Source organism: Nelumbo nucifera, chromosome 6 (assembly GCF_055504915.1).
Source record: "Nelumbo nucifera cultivar China Antique chromosome 6, China Antique-T2T, whole genome shotgun sequence".
Lineage (NCBI taxonomy): Eukaryota > Viridiplantae > Streptophyta > Magnoliopsida > Proteales > Nelumbonaceae > Nelumbo > Nelumbo nucifera.
In genome coordinates, this window is record NC_142654.1 from 37335819 (window position 1) to 37355498 (window position 19680).

Below are 19680 nucleotides of genomic sequence, written 5' to 3' on the forward strand. Positions count from 1 at the left end.
AAAATACACAGCTCAAATGAAAAGAAACTTGTATTCATTCAATGGAAAGTAATAACAGTTGGTCGGTTCTTCGAGAGACCGCCGGCTCTCCCAAACACTCAAAATATTCCTCACACACAGAATGATCCCTCCCTATCCCGAAACTCCCTTCTTATTCCCTCCTGACATCATAACTAACTCCCTTTAGAAATGCCCAGCTGCCATAGCTACAATAAGCCCCAGCTGGCATAGCTACAATAAGCACACCAATATCTAAACATTTCCCTCCTTAACAGACTGCTGACCTGGCTTATGCTGCCTTTCCCTCTCCTAGCATATGTAAGGATAATTGGGGGCCTATCAGATTGACACATCTGGATTTTATTCGAAAAGTGGAGGATTGGTGGAAGGAGGAACTAAGAAGAATAAGGTGGGAAGGAATCAAATTCCATCAGAAATTGCAAAGATTAAGATCTAAAATAAAGGAGTGGAATAGGGATCATTTTGGAAGGTTAGAAGAAAGGAAACTGACTCTAATTTCCCAGATTGAAGAGTTGGACAATGTGGAAATTGAGAGAAATCTCCATGCAGAAGAGAGGGATTTAAGATGGAAATCAAAAAAAGAATTGGAAGAAGTCCTCAAGAGAGAGGAAATATCTTGGAGACAAAAGTCAAGACAAAAATGGATAAAGGAAGGGGATGGGAATACACAATTCTTTCATGTGATCGCCAATGGAAGAAGGCGCACAAAAAACTTTGTGGCTAGGTTGGAAATCAATGGAGAGCTAATCTCAAATCAAGATGAAATTGCCATAATCTTTGTGGACCACTTCAAATCCCTTTACAGGAGACCTCTAGAGGATAGATTGACCTTAGAAGGTTTGGAGTGGCCTTTACTAGATGAGGAGGCAGCAAATTGGCTAGAAAGAGATTTTGAGGAAGAAGAAATAAGAAAGGCAGTGTTCTCCATGAATAGGTCTAAAGCACTAGGCCCAGATGTGGCTTTTATTAGGATTCGGCCTGCTTGTTAGTCTAATAACAGTCAAGGGAAAGAAAGAAGAGAGAGAGAGAGAGAGAGAGAAAGGAGAAGAGAATAAAGGGATGAAAAGGTCTGGTTCGAATGAGAGAAAAGTCAACTCTCCCATTCGGCCAGATTTGTTTTATATTACTAATATATTGTGGAAAAGTCACATGTGCCCCTACTTAAGTTAGGGACATTAGATTTAACATAACCTTACATATCAGCAACCTAAACATAAGCACAAAGACAGAAATACCCTACATACTCGACACTAACTCCCCCTCAAGCTGAAAAGTATATATCATATAATCCCAGCTTATTACATATGTAGTCCACTCTTCCCCGACTCAATCCTTTAGTAAACAAATCTGCCCACTGGTTCCCTGTGTTAACATATGCAGTATCTATCACTCCACTTAGCACCTTCTCTCTAACAAAGTGACAGTCAACCTCTATGTGCTTGGTTCTCTCATGAAACACCGGATTAGAGGAAATATGAACTACAGCCTGATTGTCACAGTAGAACTTCATTGGAGTATCAATGGTGTATCCCATCTTTTGTAGAAGATTCCTCAGCCACACTAATTCACAAGTAGTATGTGCCATAGCTCTATATTCTACCTCTGCACTGCTTCTTTCCACAACTGTATGCTTCTTACTTTTCCATGTCACCAGATTACCCCCAAGAAAAGTGCAATAGCCTATGGTAGATCTCCTATCAGATATAGAACCGGCCCAATCAGTATCAGTATATCCTTTTATTTCAAGTTTTTCACCACTTCTGTATATCAAACCACGACCAAGAGCCCCCTTTAAATACCTCACAATTCTTAGAACCACATCCCAATGTGGAACCAGAGGTTTCTACATGAACTGACTTACCACACTAACTGCAAATGAAATGTCTGGCCGGGTGATAGTTAGGTAGTTCAGTTTACCTACAAGTCGCCGATATCTGCCAGGGTCTTCAAACACTTCGCCCATATCACTGCTCATCTTAGTGTTTGTTTCCGTAGGTGTTTCAACTAGTTTAGCACCTAACAAACTTGTTTCTTCAAGTAGATCAAGAACATATTTCCTCTAACACAAGTTAATACCATGCTTAGACCTTGTTACTTCTATCCCCAAGAAATATTTCAATCTACTAAGGTCCTTTGTCTGAAAATGTTCCTGCAGAAAAGCCTTCAACCTGTCAATGCCCATTTTATCATTTCTGGTAATGACAATATCATCTACATACACCACCAATAGGATCTTCCCTACCTGAGAGTCATGACTGAAGACTGAATGGTCAACTTGGCACTGTTTCATACCAAACTTATTTACCACCTCACTGAATCTACCAAACCATGCTCGAGGAGACTGTTTAAGCCCATAAATGGCCTTCAATAGTTGGCACACCTTACCATCCTCCCCCTGAGCAACAAACCCCGGTGGTTGCTCCATATAGACCTCCTTGAGCAGATCACCATGCAAGAAGGCATTCTTGATACCAAGCTGATAGAGGGGCCAATCATACATCGCAGCAAGAGAAATCACAACACGAATTGAACCAATCTTAGCAACCGGGGAGAAATTCTCTGTGTAATCAATACCATAGGTTTGGGAATACCCTTTGGCAACCAGTTTAGCTTTTAGCCGCTCTACACTACCATCAGGTAAGTACTTAACAGTATAAACCCACTTACAACCAACAACATGCTTACTAGAAGGAAGAGTGGTGAGTTCCTATGTATGATTATGAGCTAAAGCTGAGAGTTCTTCCATCGCACGACGCCATCTTGGAGAGGCAAGGGCTTCCTAGACATCATTAGCGATAACAATAGAGGATAACAGGGAGATAAACTGGCGATTGGAAGAAGAAAGATGAGTGAGAGAGACATAATTAGAAATAGGATGAAGGGTACAACTACGTTTACCTTTCCTCAAGGCAATGGGAAGATCAAGATCAGATACTGGGGTTGGGGCTGGTGTGGGAACAACTGCCGGATCTGTCGACGATGATGGAGCTGGAGGAGGAGCTGGTACATGTGGGTGATGTGTATACACGTGACGGATAGGTGGTCGTTCAACAGGCGGTGGCACCAGAGGCAAGGACTTGGTCACAACTGGAACAAGAGGAATAGAATCCACAACTAGAAGAGGAAGGGGAGGAGGTGATGAAGAGGAAGAAACATCACCGGACCCTAAGAAAAATGGAGTAGACTCAAAGAAGGTAACATCGGCACACACAAAGGAACGTCGAGAGCTAGGATGATAACACTTATACCCTTTCTGAGTCCGAGAATAGCCAAGGAAGATGCACTTAATAGATCGTGCATCTAACTTGTCCCTTCCTGGCCCCAGATTATGAACGAAGCAGACACACCCAAAAACCCAAGGAGAAAGAGGAAATGGAGACAAGGTAGGAAACAATGTGGTGAATGGAGAATGACCATCAAGGATAGACGTGGGCATCCGGTTAATCAAGAAGCAAGAAGTAAGCACTGCATCACTCCAAAAAGGTTTGGGGACATTCATGTGATGCATGAGGAATCGGGCTGTTTCTAAAAGATGGCGATTCTTTCTCTCAGCCACCCCATTTTGTTGTGGGGTGTAGGTACATGAAGTCTGATGGATAATGCCATGTTGGTTTAGGTATTCTTGAAATGATAAAGAGAAATATTCACGGCCATTATCAGAACGGAAAATTTTAATGTGAACACCAAATTGGTTGCAAATCTCAACATAAAATTTTTGGAAAATGGTAAACAATTCACTCATTTCTTTCATTAAATTATAGCCACGTCATCCTTGAATAACCATCAACAAAAATGACAAAATATTTATATCCATTGTATGACATTACTTTATAAGGATCCCAAACATCTGAATGAACCAAAGAAAAAGGACTCGACATATGGTTATCAACTCGAGGGCTAAAGGGAACATGATGATGTTTCCCCAACTGACACGACTCACAATTCATAACAGAAAGATGATTCAACGAAGGAACCAAAGACTTCAAAACTTTCAGTGAAGGATGACCAAATCGATAGTGCCACTAGAGAGGAGAAAGAGATGACTAAAGAGCTGTTGACGTACTTCCACCACCATCAAGATAATACAATCCACCAGCTTCATGCCCTCCACTAATCTTCATCCCCGTCTTGAGATCCTAAAAAACACACGAAGAAGGGTAAAAGGTAATAGAACAATTAAGAGACTTGGTCAACTTACTAACTGACATAAGATTAAAAGGAAATTTAGGGACATACAAAACTGAGGATAAGTGTACAAGGTCCATGTTAACATTACCAATACCACAAATGGAGGATGTGGAACCATTAGCAAGGGTTCACTACTACCACTCCGGTTATATGTAGGTCCACTACTACCACTCCGGCCATATGCCAATCCACTGCTACCACTACGGCCAAACTGAGCTCCTCGAATGGGGAATGGAGACTCCTTAAAGGCAGAATTGTGCGCAGCCCTACAAGGTGTACAGAATGCAAGAGAGTTAGGATTGGAAAATTTGGTGATAGAAGGGGACTCCAAGGTGGTGGCGGGTTGGCTAAAAAACCCAGATTCAGTGATCTGGGCTTACAGAAATGAATTGAAGAAATTCAAATGGTTAACTCAGCAGATGGAGTCATGGAGGTAACTATACAATGGGTGGGGAGGGAGGCAAATGCTTTTGCTGATTCTCTAGCTAAACAAGGAGTAACTAGGGAACAATTGTACTGGGCCCAATTGTAACTTTATGATGTTTCTATATCAATGAGTGAGGCTGCACCTCACGCCTCATATTGGGATGCTTGTAACGAACTATTTATCATTTGTTTCTAATGAAATCAATTGAATTTTATCTATAAAAAAAATAACCATTTTATAGTATTATCCTTTTATCTGTTCACATAATCAAGCACTTAAAATGCCATCTTGGTTTCCCCAGTTATTTGTTTCTATTAGCAATACAAAATGGTTAACTTAGAAAATGAGCTGGATACAATATGGATTAGTAGATCAGTAGGTGTGCATGAGTGGTCCATTGAACTTGCCTTCTCTTGGTCTTGTTCAGATGGATTAAACCCTAGAGTGCTGACTCCTTTATTATATGGGTTCAATTTGGGCGGACCCAACTTGAGCCTGGACCGACTCAACCCCAACAATTTTACACATGCTGGGTTTAGATTTTCAGTCCTTGGGCTATGCCTAGGCCCAAAAATTTGGGTTTTTTATTTATTTTATTTTTTGGGCTGGGCCCATGCATTGCCTTTAGGTAGCTGAAACCCGTCCCAAACCCAGCCAATCTTTTCCCAACCTGAGCCTAGCCCAACTGTATAAATACATGCATGCATATATAGAAAACATATTTGCAAGCATACATACCTAAACTTATAAGCTTATGTTAAATTTTAATGTGGGTCGATTGACCAACCTGAGCCTGGACCAGGCCAACCTGGGTGCACCAAATTTCAATGCGGGCTGGGCCGGATTTGACAAATCAGACTTGACCATGGATTCGATCTGGGCTTGGGCCTTAGGCCAGGTTTGGGTCGAGTTTAAACCTGGCCCAATCCAACTGACTTGCTCCTCTACTTTATTATATCCTTGGTCACAGTTTAAAAGAACAAATAAATCAGTATAAAAATAGTACAAAATTCTGATGGCTGGTGTCTGGGAAATCCAACCAGATCAGCCATGGCCACATTAATAGAGTAGTTCAAAATCATGAAAGGAATATATTTATGGTGCATTCATGTGCAACCAGAGGAGAAAATTCAGCAAGGATAGAACTAATGTTTCTTCTTTATTGGTTTTGGTTTGTTACTTCATCCTTTTAGGCTGGGATGGAAGACAACTTACAATTTGTGGTATGGTGGCTGAATGGGGGCTAACCTCCCTGGAGGGTTGGGCTATAAGAATGACATTAGAGAAGCAAAAGATTTGGCCCAACCTATGAGTACCTCATTCACATGGATCAGGAGAACAAAATTACTCCGTCCGATTCTCTCACTGTAGAAGGGGTAGATATGTCAAAGATGAATTGGGGGCTGAAATCAATCTGGGAAAGCATTGGTTGGGGGAGTTGATAGTTCAATTTGTAAACAATTATATATTGTGCAAGTGTTGATACTTGTTGCATTATAATCTTATGTATTAATAAAATTTTTATCTGCTAATTATATGATAAAAAATGTAGCAAAAAAAAATCAGGTTCTAGGAAATCATTATCAATGTTGACAAGCAAGCTCACCAATTTAGTTATTACAGTGTAACTACAACAAAATTCCTACATGTTGTATACTATTACTAACTACTTGTCTCCTTGACTGCAGCTATGAACTTCCAGATTCACATCAGCTTCTAGAAGGGGTAAGTTATTTCTACAGTTGCTACCCTGGAAATTTGTGTTGGATTATACGTAACCAAAATAATTTGCTAATTGGTATACACTTTCTGTAACCTATATGCAGATTGACAGAAGAGAACCGGATGATCCATCTCCATACCTTCTTGCTATATGGACACCAGGTAAGAACATGATATTAGCAATCCAATGTGTTAGTTTGGCTAGTCTCCAACATAAAGGGACACACAAGTCCTACAAGGCATATTATACAGCCCATGTTATTTGAAATTGTGAAAGTTATGACAACATGCCACCAGTGCTGTGGTTTGCAGGTATCACAACATAGGACAGAAATTATATGCTTGATAAAGTGGACCATGAGCTATTTTTTGTTAAAATATGATATACATTTATTCCCAGCTGTTGTTGGTTTTAAACAGAACAAAATATTTTTATAATCACAACCAATGTTTAATATCAGGTGAAACAGCAGACTCAATTGAGCCACCCAAAGCACGCTGTATCTCCCAAGAATCTGGAAATTTATGCAATGATGCTACATGCTTTGGGTGTAACAGTAAACGAGAAGCAAGTTCCCAAACAGTCCGGGGGACAATATTGGTGAGAACCACAACCCCCATATGCAGATAATATCTACTATGGAAAATGAATCTAACTAGATTACAGATTCTTTAACTGACATTTACAATACCCCTGGACAGATACCCTGCAGAACAGCAATGAGGGGGAGTTTTCCACTTAATGGCACATACTTTCAGGTTAATGAGGTAAAAGTTATGCTCTATCCATTCAGCATCTCAGCTTTTAGACATTAAATCACTGAACCAGATGGTTTTATAACAAAATTATTATGCCTGTCAGGTGTTTGCTGACCATGATTCTAGTCTTAACCCAATTAATGTTCCCCGAGCATGGTTATGGAATCTACAGAGACGAACAGTTTACTTTGGAACATCAATACCAACAATTTTTAGAGGTAAAAAAAGCAATACAAAGTGACTTGATTGCCCAATTACAAAGTGAGATTTCAAACAACTGACTTCCAGAACAATGTTTGTGGTTTCTAGGTCTCTCAACACAAGATATTCAGAATTGCTTCTGGAAAGGTATGAACTTTGTCCTCAGTGTTAACACCATTATTGGCTGAATGCAACAACTATTGTCGTCTTACCCTTGTTTTGATAAATAAAATTATTTTATTAGAAGAAGGAGATATATAGATACAAGTATCCCATGGAGAGGTGCAAACTGTGACCTCTTCAAACAAGCAAAGCCTTTATCAAACTACCAAGGTGCCTAATACAATTGTTCCCTGTTTGCCACTCGCTTGGCTAAACTATCAGTTATAGCATTTGCTGATTTCCCCACCCATTGTATTCTAGCACACAGACTTCTTGGTAGCCACTTGAATTTCTTAAGTTCATTCTTAAAACACCATATCATAGACTCTAGGTGCTGTAGCCAACCCATGACCACCTTGGAATCCCCTTCTATTCGTACTTGTGCTACTCCTAGCTGAACAACAAGCTGTACACCTTGAAGGGCAGCTAGTAATTCTGCCCTAATGGAGTCCCCAACACCTAAGGGGCCCCAAGTAAAGAACCACATTTCCAATCTAATTACTTAGAACCCCTCCCATCCCAGAGGCACCTGGATTACCTTGACTGCTTCCATCAAAATTCAGCTTAAAAAAACCTTTAGGAGGAAGTGCCCAACTCATACACACCTCTTCTTCAAAGAGAGCTACCTGCCACTACTGCCCAATTCCTCGAAAGATCACCAAAAGAGAATTAATAAAATAAATCCAGGGATTTAAACCTCAGAATAACCCTATACAAGATTCACTCGTTCAGTTCTTGTTGGCTTCTCCTTGTCTTGGAATATCCTGCCATTCCTTTCTTCCCACACTATCCATATCATTGCTGCTTTTGCACACCTCCACATAATTCTTCCTCTTTGTTGGTGCCAAGGAAAGGTAGATGAATCAAAAAGCATGCTTACTTCTGTTGGCCTATTCCACTTGCACCCGAACATCAGGAAAAGCCATTCCCACAACTCTGCAATAAATAACAAGAAATTAGTAAATGGTAATAGTCCTCACCATGAGACTTGCAAAGAGCACCAATTGGGTAAGATACAAAGAAATGGTCTTTTCTTTTGTAGATTGTCCAAGATGTTTACTTTCCCATAGAGCACTTCCCAATAGAATGCCAAAACCTTAGGGGGAATAGGCCTTCACCAAACCTCCTAAAAAGGAAAAACTTGTTGAGATGAAGATTGACAAAGGGACTTGAAAAAGGAAGCATAAGAGAAAAGTCTAGAAGGCCGAGGTATCCAAATCCTTTTGTTTGATTTAGAGGGGTCCTGGCTAGTGTTGTAAAAGGCATGGGAAGTATACCCCTGGAAATGTGCCTCCAGGTGAGGCACCCCCGAAATGCCCTGAGGCATATGCCTCAGGTGCAAGAGATATGTGCTCATATGCTTTTTTCATGAGGCATGCTAGAGGTATAGACCTCATGCACACCTCATATAAAAAGACGAAAAAAAAAGAAAAAAAAGGAAAGGAAAGGAAAGGAAAAGAAAGGGAAGTTGGTTTTAACTAGTGGTATGCATCTTCATTCTTAATATAAAAGATTTTTATTAAAAATAAAGAAAAATGAGATCCTCCTTCCTCTTCTTCCTCCTCATCTCCCTTCACTTAAGGAGGCATTCCTTATGTTCTGGAGGTTTATGCCTCTTACGTTCTGAACTATGCCTCATGCCTCTCGGTAGTGAAATCCCTCGCGTCATCCTCTGTGTTTTAGAACATTGGTCCAGAATAACTTTATCAAGAAGGCTCAATAAGTTGGTTAGACTCTTAATCTCCCCATCCCTTAATCTCTACGAAACCCAAAATTCCAATTTGGTGCCAAAGGAATTTCTAGTGGGGAAAAGAATTTTGATACAAACTATTTTTTATACCAAGAAACAATGAATAAGGACAAAAAGAGGTCCTTCAAAGGAGCCTCTCCAACCCAAGTATCTCCCTTAAAAAGGATCGAGTTGCACATCAAACTTGACAAAGTTGGAAAATTGTGGAAGAATACTGTGAATTTCCTTCCAAGGTGTTGCCAAAGTTGCTCATGAAGATACTTTAGCATCCCACACATTGGGATGCACCATAACCACTGCCTCATGCCATAATCTCTCTCTCTCTCTCTCTCTCTCTCTCTAGGGGCCACCACCACAACCACTTCCCCCAACAAAGTTGTGTTCTTTTGACTTAGATACTCCATGCCCAAACCTCGCTCCTCTTTACTCCACTTTCCCCCAGTGCCCAAAGGAAGTCCTTCATTAACTTCTCCAGTTTCTTAGATTTCCTAGAAGGGATCCTAAATATAGATAGAAAATAGATTGGTAGGTTAGCAAGGGTGGCTCTAATCAAGGTGATTCTACCCCCTAAAGAGATGTAATTCTTCTTCCATGAGGCCAATCTCTTTCCAAACTTCTCTACAACTGGGCACTAAAATCTACTCTCCCTAGGATTTTCCCCTAACGGAAGCCCCAAGTAGGTCCTAGACCAAGTAGATATAGAACACTTAAAATCCTGTAATAGTCTCCACCTCTCTACTCTCCAAATTCATACTTGCTAATGCTACACTACTCTTTTCAAGGTTGTTCCTCAGACTGGAAATCCTTTCAAAGCTTCTATCTAACATCTTTAGATTTCTCACCTTCTCAAGGTCACCCCCTTTGTAGAGAATTAATAAGTCATTTTTTTTTATCAATAACACATTTCATTAATTAATCAGAAAAATAATTACAAAGGGGAAGATAAACTTTCTTATCTTCCAGCTGAGGCTTGAGCCCCCAAGAAATGAAAAAAGAGTTACAACTGAGCCCAAAGAATAGAATCCCTCTCCACCCCTTGTTTAGCTAACCCATCAGCAAAAGAGTTAGCTAATCTTTTCACCCAACTGACCTTGACTTCCATCTCTTGAACCATCCACCTAAATTTCCTCCTCTCATTGCTATAATTCCATAACCCACTGTTGTTTTTCTTCGGCCACCCTACCACTACCTCTGAGTCCCCTTCAATTATAAGTTTTTTTGTATTCATCTCCTTAGCTCTCTGGACTCTTTCCATATTTGCATAGATCTCAGGTCTGAGAGAATCACCCACTCCAATTGGGCCTGAGAACAGGGCTGAAACAATCCTATTCTCATCCCTAAACACACCCCCAATCCCTGAGTGTCCAGGATTCCCTCTACTATTCCCATCAAAGTTTAGTTTTAAGAAACCAGCTAGTGGAGGGGTCCAAGACAAACTCATTCCTGTTTTGGTCCAAGTGCAACTAGCAATCTCACCCCACTTCCTCAACATGTCATCTGTTGTGTAATTTGTGAACAGCTCTGAAGATTTCAGCCACCGTACAACCCTTATATGGATCATTTCTCCTAACTCTTCAGCACTTCTCTCTACTTTAGACAAGATCCTAGAGTTTCTTTCTTCCCATAAAGACCAACATACTGAAGCCCTCAGGCATCTCCACATGGTCCTACCCCTTTTTCAAACGCCACCTGAAGAAAGAAGAGGAAAAAAGACTTTGCAAGTTTGATGGAGGGTTCCAAGTACACCCAAAGAGGGAGAACGCCCACTCCCATATAAACTTTGCAAACTGGCATGACACCAGTAGGTGAAAACCAGTCTCCCCATCAGCTTTACAAAGAACATACCTGTGAGTCATTTGCAAATTGAAGATGGGTAATTTGAATTCCATCCTTGCCTATTCTCCACCCACTAGCTATATTCTCCCTGTCAGCCTTTGAGATCTTTGTACCAAGCACATCAACTATTAAGGTGAAGAGGAAGGATGAGAGAGGACCCCCTTACCTTACACCCCTAGAGGCTGGAAAGAAATCCTTTACCACTCCATTAACCAAGATAGAATAATGACAAGAGCTGATACAACCATGAATCTACTTACACCATTTTTTTCCAAGCTTCTAGTTTCTTAAGACTTGTGATAGGAAATGCTAGTCCACCAAGTCATAGGCCTTTTTTAGATCCAATTTACATACAAAGCCTTTGTTTTTATATCTTCTCATTTCCTCCAGGCACTCATTAGCAATCAAGATTTGGTCTGTAAGTTGTCTCTCTTATACAAAAGTTTCTTGGGCTTGGCTAATTGAGGGGAGACCCTGTTCCAAATAGGGAGAGCCTCACTATAACTCCAATCTCTCAGCTATTTTTGCTTACATTTCCATCAATGAATTGGTGCTTCTGAGCACCACCTAATATGATGTTCACTCTAGATTCAAAAGACCTATTCCTCTGGTTTGATGACAAGACTCTTCAACAGCATTTCGTATCCATCAATAACAATCTGCAAGTCATGCACCACTTCATTATGAGACAAACCCAATGTTATGGACGAATTCCTCGGAAAGACGTACCATCGCCGCCGGCAACAACAAGAACTTGACCCACCGCCAGATTAGATTAGATCATCTTGCTTGTTCTTATCTTATTCTATTGCTCTTATCTTATCTCGTTAGTAAGTTATCATATTAGGATTAGTTTATCTTATTATCAGATTAGGATTAGTTTATCTTGTTATCAAATTAGGATTAGTTTATCTTATTATCAGATTAGGATTAGCTTATCTTATCCTTAGCAAGATAGAATTGGAAGTCTCCCTATTCAGCAAGGAGACTCCCTAAGATTAGGACTCTTGTAATCTCCTATTTAAGGAGACACCATTATTGAATGAGGATATCGAATATTTAGTCAAGAAAGAGAGTAAAGGAGAGTTAGGTGATCTCTTGAACAAATCACCATTAGGGCGCCTAGATAGGTTCATCAAGAGCAGGGAGGAACAAGGGAAAACAGAGGGTTTCTCCCGTGGACCGACCCGTGACGAGATCCTATTCGCGGGCCCATAACATTCTGGTATCAGAGCCGGTCGTCATGGGAGATCTGCAGCAGCTATCATCCAGGGTCCACGAACTGGAGCATAGGCTCGTAGAAACCAGCAGGGAGGTTTGTGAGGTCAAAGACGATGTCCGGGAGCTGCGACGCTTGCTGGAATCGTATTTCTCTAATAGGGAGAGGAATCCAGAAGGGCTGTAACCACAAACAGCCTCCGACCAGACTTGACGGAGCCGTCCGGCAAACAACAGCAGCAGCAGCAGACTCTTCTTGGTCCACAGCAGCAGCAACACCCTCAGCCACAGCAGCCAGACAACCAACAACAGCAACAACTGCAGCAGCAGAAGCAACAACATGATCAACAACAGCAACAGCAGCTTCTCCGAGCAGCTATTACTAGTCCTAGTATAGTTGCCCCGAAACTGGGCCCTAAGTCCTATGGGCCCTTCAAGGTTTTACAACGGATTGGCAGTGTGGCCTACCAGCTAGAACTGCCAGAGACCAGCCGGATTCATGATGTCTTCCACATCACCTTGCTGAAACCATTTACGGGTGTTCCTCCGGACCAAGTCCCCTCCCTGCCACCCCTGCAAGATGGCAAACTAATTCCCCAACCTAAAGCTGTCATCCGCTCTCGTTTCAATCAAGGAGTTCTTGAAGTCTTGGTGAAATGGTGTAGCTTACCATCGGCCGAAGCCACATGGATCCCATTGACAGAGTTCCAAGCCACATATCCGGAGTTCGAGCTTGAGGACAAGCTCGTAGTCCAAGAGGGGAGTAATGTTATGGACGAATTCCTCGGAAAGACGTACCATCGCCGCCGGCAGCAACAGGAACCTGACCCACTGCCAGATTAGATTAGATCATCTTGCTTGTTCTTATCTTATTCTATTGCTCTTATCTTATCTTGTTAGTAAGTTATCAGATTAGGATTAGTTTATCTTATTATCAGATTAGGATTACTTTATCTTGTTATCAGATTAGGATTAGTTTATCTTATTATCAGATTAGGATTAGCTTATCTTATCCTTAGCAAGATAGAATTGGAAGTCTCCCTATTCAGCAAGGAGACTCCCTAAGATTAGGACTCTTGTAATCTCCTATTCAAGGAGACACCATTATTGAATGAGGATATCGAATATTCAGTCAAGAAAGAGAGTAAAGGAGAGTTAGGTGATCTCTTGAACAAATCACCATTAGGGCGCCTTGATAGGTTCATCAAGAGCAGGGAGGAACAAGGGAAAACAGAGGGTTTCCCCCGTGGATCGACCCATGACGAGATCCTATTCGTGGGCCCATAACACCCAAAGATAACTTCTATCCAAAAAAGGAAAAAACAATGATAACATCAAACTAAAGCTATGTTTGATTAAAAATCTACTCCAAAGAATCATTATTTGAAGAATAAGTTATGAGCCAAAAATCATTCTTTTTTAAAGTTAGATTTTCTAGCTCAAAAGAATCAATTCTCAGAATTAATTTTTAGACCAAATAAAAGGAATTAGTTGCAGAAAATTTTGTACATCCAAAATTGAAAATGATTCTTAGAATCACAAAATTCATCAGAATTAGTCCTCTGAAAGCATGAAAGCAATGGTAGACTCTACTTTTGTTTTCTGAGAAAGGTAAAGTATATTTAAATTACTGTGGGAAAAATGGGAGAAACTCCCAATACAGTGAATGACTGTACGTGATATGTGAATTCACAAACTTCAAAAAGTGATCTAATTACAGAATAATGTGTCAGCTATGATGGTTGAAGTTGTAGCCCAAGAGATGATCTTTGCAGTTACACTATAGCAGATTTCTTCAATTTGAGAGTTTTTTTTTTCAAAAAAAAAAAAAAAAAAAACTTTGCAGTTCCTCTCAATTCAAATGGACCACAAGACAGAAGCAGGCAGCAGGTGCCAAATGATCCTTTACTACCTAAATCTGCAACTGCAACAGTCCATGCATCTTTCTAGAAAATCATGGGTTGTCTTAGGAAGACACAGCTCAATTGTAGACTCCCAAGGAAATGAGCCCAGATTTGTCTGCTCAAAGGGCAATACAAGACAAGATGACCATCTGTCTCCAAATCAAGATTACAAAAAGAGCAGTTGGTAGAAGCAATGTTTATACCTCTCTCGATTAGCTTATCTTTCATTAGTCATTTGCCAAGTTCAGCAATCCAGGCTAGAAAGTCCATTTTAGTTGGTATTTGCAGACAGATTTATGAAAGGAAGCTAGGGGTAGGAGAGATGGGTTGATAAATTATGGATTTAAAAACCATTCTTGTTCCACCTACAGAAGACTCTGCTGTCACCAGTGTTGGCATGCATCTGGTAATTTTGGAGCCTGACTAAACAGCTCCTCAAGCTGCTTGATTTCCCAGTCAAAAAGATTGCTGTCATCAGTGTTGGCATTAAGCTGGTAACTTTCTAGACTCTACACGAATCATCAACTGACCCCAAAACCAATATTGACCTCTCCCTCTTAATCTTCCAAAATCTCCACCTATTGCAGATGTTCCTAACACCACAACCATCGGCTATGATTTGCACTTCACCTTTTTTTTTGATAATTGAAAAATTTTATTAATAGAACAACCATATACAGAACAGTACAGGCATCCCAAAGAGAGGTGTGAGGTATACCTTCACCCGGAAAATACAAGCATAATGACTAAATTACAACTAAACCCAATGTTGATGACCTATTAACCCCTCGCTTAGCCAGTGTGTCTTCCATCCCATTAGCAGATCTTACCCATTGTATCTTTAAGGTCATAGTGCTGGTTAGCCATTTGAACGTCTTCATTAAACCCTTATAAACCCATATGACAGTCCCCAGTCTCTCTAACCACCTTACCAGCAACTTGGAATCCCCTTCAATGATTAGCTTCCCCATATTCAAGTTTTTTGCAATCTGAACCACTTGTATGCAAGAAATCCAGCGCTTATGGAGTCCTCCACTCCCATTAGACTCGAGAACAAAGCTACAATATTACCTGTTTTATCTTTTAATACTCCCCCTACACTAAAGGGGCCTAGATTACCCTAGCTGCTCCCATCAAAATTAAAATTTATGTATTCTTCAATAGGATGTCACCAAATCATATTTACCAACCTTTTAGAGGAACTTCTTGCCACCTCACGCCAATTTCTCCAAATATCAAGGAGAATTGTGCAAAAATGTCCACCGTTCTAATCCAATATGTTACCCTAGTCATAACACACTCCATTGTCTCCCTGTTTACAATGATTAAAACATCGATACGCCCAATACCCAAAGTTGGGTATTGATGTGTATCAATATGACTGATACTATATTTTTCTCATTTTCTTTACTTTTTTTTATTATTTTATAAGTATTAGAGGTACAGAGGCTATCATCCCAAAGGTTTTAAGTTTTTAAAAACTTTCTATATTGGTTTATCCATGTGTATTTGGGTGCACCAATACTGGGGGTATCGTATCAATATTTTAATCCTTGCTTGGTTCTTTCCTTCTCAAGAAAAATTCTTGCATTTCTTTCTTCCCAAATGGTCCACAATAATTCTACCCTTGTACATCTCCACATAATTCTTCCGCTTTTTTAGGACAAGAGAATGTTGTTGGATCAAACAACTTGTCACCTTATGTATCATGAAGAAGACTCAGAGTATTAAACCAAACCCAATGCCTACTGACCTATCAAATAGAGAGACTCATTGGATCAGACTGCACAAATGACTATTTCTCTCCATTCAGCTAATAGATTACTATCTCCATTCAACCTGCTAAGGAAACCAAGGAACATAGGACTGGACAGTTTGCATGTGGTGATTGTCTGATCAAATTCACATTGTGTGATCAATAAAACACAAAAACTGAAAATAATTGTGCACCTTAGGTTTTCTTTTAACTCATTATTGTTTTAATGAAAAAGGATCCATGTATCATTTTATACTCCCCCTCCCTACAAGGCTCAATTTTCCATTCTTTTAGCATTATTCGTTATGTTCCTTATTTTAAAACCAAGCTGTCAACTCTTCCATTACATAAAATCTTCTATTTCCTTGGGAGTAGAGAAGGTCTAGTGTTGAGTTAAATCCATTTCAATTGAAAAATACAAAAGAAACAAATTAGGGGTGTGAGAAAAAAGGTCCATGTCATTCTCTAACATCTAACTACATTTTCTTTTTTTGACCTCTTCCATATTAGTGAGGATGAAAGCTTTATCCTATCTGTAAAAAAGTAGCTACATCAGTCATTGGGGAATATTTCCGTTGAAATTATTAGGTGCCCAAAGAGTCCTAATTTCTTGTGGTTAGTATACATAGAACACATGGGATGTTCAAAGACATGACCAACCCCATTGGAGGTAATTCCCTAGATCACTTTTTAAGAGGGCTATTCGCATCCTCAACAATTCAGATTTGATTTGGCTCCCCATCCCCTGAAAAAGAAATAAAAGAAAGTAAAAAGGAAGTAGGGGAAACTTCACTTACCCCCACCTAAGAAATTTTAACTTCACCGTACAGTTGGAGAACAGTGATGGGGGAATACCTGGGAGGGGGAGGGGTTTAGGTGGGGGTGTTGAAAATTTTGAATTGTTGGTGTACAGTGGAGTTAAAATTTCTGAGGTTGGTTTCTGTGAGATTTTCCCAGAAAGTATCTTTTTAATCACAAAGACCCCTCCCAGGTACATTAAAAATAGGGAGAATGACTGTTCAGCCCACCCCAGAATTCTTAGCCCCACTGTACAGGTGGGATCAATCTCAACCGTGGATCAATGCTAAATCCACAGGAAGGATGCGGTTTATGGGGGGGGCTACTAGTAGACTATGGGGGGCTGTAATTTCAGATTTCTGTGGTGGAGTGCAGTGTACTTCACCGTTAAAAAAAGTAGTGCATCATAAAAGCTACAAGAGAATGAACCTGAGTACTATCAAAAATAGTTATAATGTTTATTTACATTCCCATCTCAAAATATGGTAAGTAATTTTCATATTGAGCTTCAATTGCATCCCAAAAGAAAACATTAGTGCATTATCATGCATTCTTTGCTTAACATTCCTAAAATATTTTGCAGGATTTGTTTGTGTACGGGGGTTTGACCAGAAAACCCGGGCACCACGCCCTCTCCAAGCCAGATTTCATTATCCAGCAAGTAAGTTGAACAGAACAAAAACACAACCAGTTGAATAGTAGGCCATGACACAGAGAAAGCAGTCAACACACTCCTAACCAGGATCTGTTTCAAGATCAGATCACTGACCAACATTGCTGCTGTAAAACTAATGGCACTTCCCCTAACATGAGAGGCATTGAACAGGTACTACTATTTCTGGATACTTGGAAGGGGGGAAACATAGGAGAGAAATTGTAAAATCCCATGACAAGTGGGTTTGTAGTCTGTACATGATTATTATTATGATTAATTTATTCTGTGCTCGAAAATGAGCCATTCTTCTTCTATTGAGCAGACAATATCAAAGAAGAAAAAAAAATAAAGGTGGAAATACATGTTATTCTGCATGCTCAAGGGGATTCTAACATTCGTGTTACATGTTAAATTTTGTTCTGTACAGTGCAAATACAAATATAAGGTTTTGCACTCTACATATTTGTATTTGTATTCCTTCCAAACTGAGCCGTAGAAACACAAAAGCCATCATCCTTATCCTTCTTCTAACTGTTATGACTTATGAGCAAGTGGAATTTTTCCTTAAACCTATGGAAAATCCTTACATGTGAAAGGAAAAGCTGAAATATCAATTGGCTATATCTTTTTTATTAGATAAGAATTTTATTAAAATCATACAAGGTCAGGATCCCTCTTAAAGTTAAAATCTGACCCAACCCGAGCATAATTCTACAGTGCTTCAATCAAAGCTAACAAGCTTAATTGCATCTCACGAGAAAATATGACAAATGGCCAATGCTGCAGCTAAACAGCAAGGCTTCTGTGATTGCTATACATGAGTAAAGAAAGCTTAATTTAACTGTCATGGAGAACTAACTAAACCTACCAAACTTATCTATCAAATCTGAAATAACAGTGATTTCTGCCGTTAAATGGCATTCTTTTAAGCAGGTTTTTTTTTTTATAAAAGAATTATTTGAAGCAGTCCTTTTCCTATCCTTATATGCATCACCTTGGATTTTTACTGGTCAAAGCTCTTCCTATTTTTCGGTTGCAATGCAAATGCGGATATATACACTATATATTTATTCATTTTTTGGTTCATGAATACAAATACGGTGCATATTTTAAACTGTTTTTGCATTCATCTTGTTTGTTTGAAATCGGTGCAAAAGTGTGGGCCCATCATTAAATGCTCCAATTATCTTATGCTTTAATGCATTAACTTTGGTCAAAAAGTTAATTATCAAAAGAACACAAAATTGTATCCAAAAAATAGATACAGTAAAGCTCTCTTGTCAGAGTACAAAAGTGTGAGAAAATACATTTTTGCTTTAATAACCATTATTTTTTCATATTTCAAACAAATTCTCGTAAATGCGAACCGGAGTACATAAATACCCCACTTGAGCATTTGTATCGCAAACAAATGGAGCTAGAATTAGTAAAATAAATAAGTTAAAGGCAAATAGCCGATTCTCTTGCAACCCATGTTCTGTACAAAGTTTTTACTTGCACGGAATTCCATATGAGAGGCTGAGGTTTTTCTATAGCCTATGATTCTCACATGCTAATATAATTTATTTAAAAAGTTATATAAAATTGAAGTTAGGAAAAAATGCAATGACTTTGGGAAAAGAAAATGTAGAACCTTTTTTTTGGTAATCGTAAAAGAGTAAATTTTGGGAAATTAGAAAGAATCATTGGTTGAGATTTGAGGTACGAGGTCCTGTCTATAGTAGTTTCATAAAGTTGTTAGACAGTTTTATATGCCCTTATCTTCAATTAGAATGATGTACTTTATGAGTTTATTGTAAATGAATAAAGATACATATTTGATTCATGTTCCCTTGGTATGTTTCTGTGTAATACCCTTAAACTGGACACTTATTGAGACTCGTGTTAGTTTAGAATATTCACAGCCGGTGGGTCGGTCTGGGGAGACCTATCCTGACAAGGCTGACACTGTGGTGCCACCAAGTCGGTTGGGGTGGCCTGTCTCAGCTGCCAGGGTGAGACCCTACGCACATACAGTGTAGGATTAATTGAATCTTTGAACTGGACCAGATTTCCAGTATTGCCCTAGACCTTGGAGATTGATGGGCAAAACTGGAAAGTTACACCCGACCCCTAGACTCGATTATGATACTGCACTAGGTGTCGGATTGGGCTATCTTTGATGTACCAATCAGTGAGATCCTTAGCGGGGGTCAAAACCTGGGTATGTTGGAACAGTCCGAGAATTCATCTGAGTGGGTGATCATAGTGACAGGATCAGCCCCTTTGTCGGACAAAGGTAAT

At 39.7% G+C, this 19680-nt stretch overlaps 1 protein-coding gene across 1 annotated transcript in view; it reads left to right on the forward strand.

The window, feature by feature from the left end:
* LOC104608732 (protein ROS1A-like) overlaps positions 1–17778 on the forward strand; it is a 31190-nt gene extending 13412 nt beyond the window's left edge. Inside the window, exons 15-21 of the mRNA XM_010274805.3 lie at positions 6325–6361; positions 6463–6520; positions 6820–6959; positions 7061–7126; positions 7221–7335; positions 7427–7465; positions 17326–17778. Of these exons, the coding sequence (XP_010273107.1) occupies positions 6325–6361; positions 6463–6520; positions 6820–6959; positions 7061–7126; positions 7221–7335; positions 7427–7465; positions 17326–17441 (571 nt within the window). The 3' untranslated portion in view covers positions 17442–17778. The remainder of the gene's footprint in view (positions 1–6324; positions 6362–6462; positions 6521–6819; positions 6960–7060; positions 7127–7220; positions 7336–7426; positions 7466–17325) is intronic.
* Positions 17779–19680: the final 1902 nt, after the last annotated feature.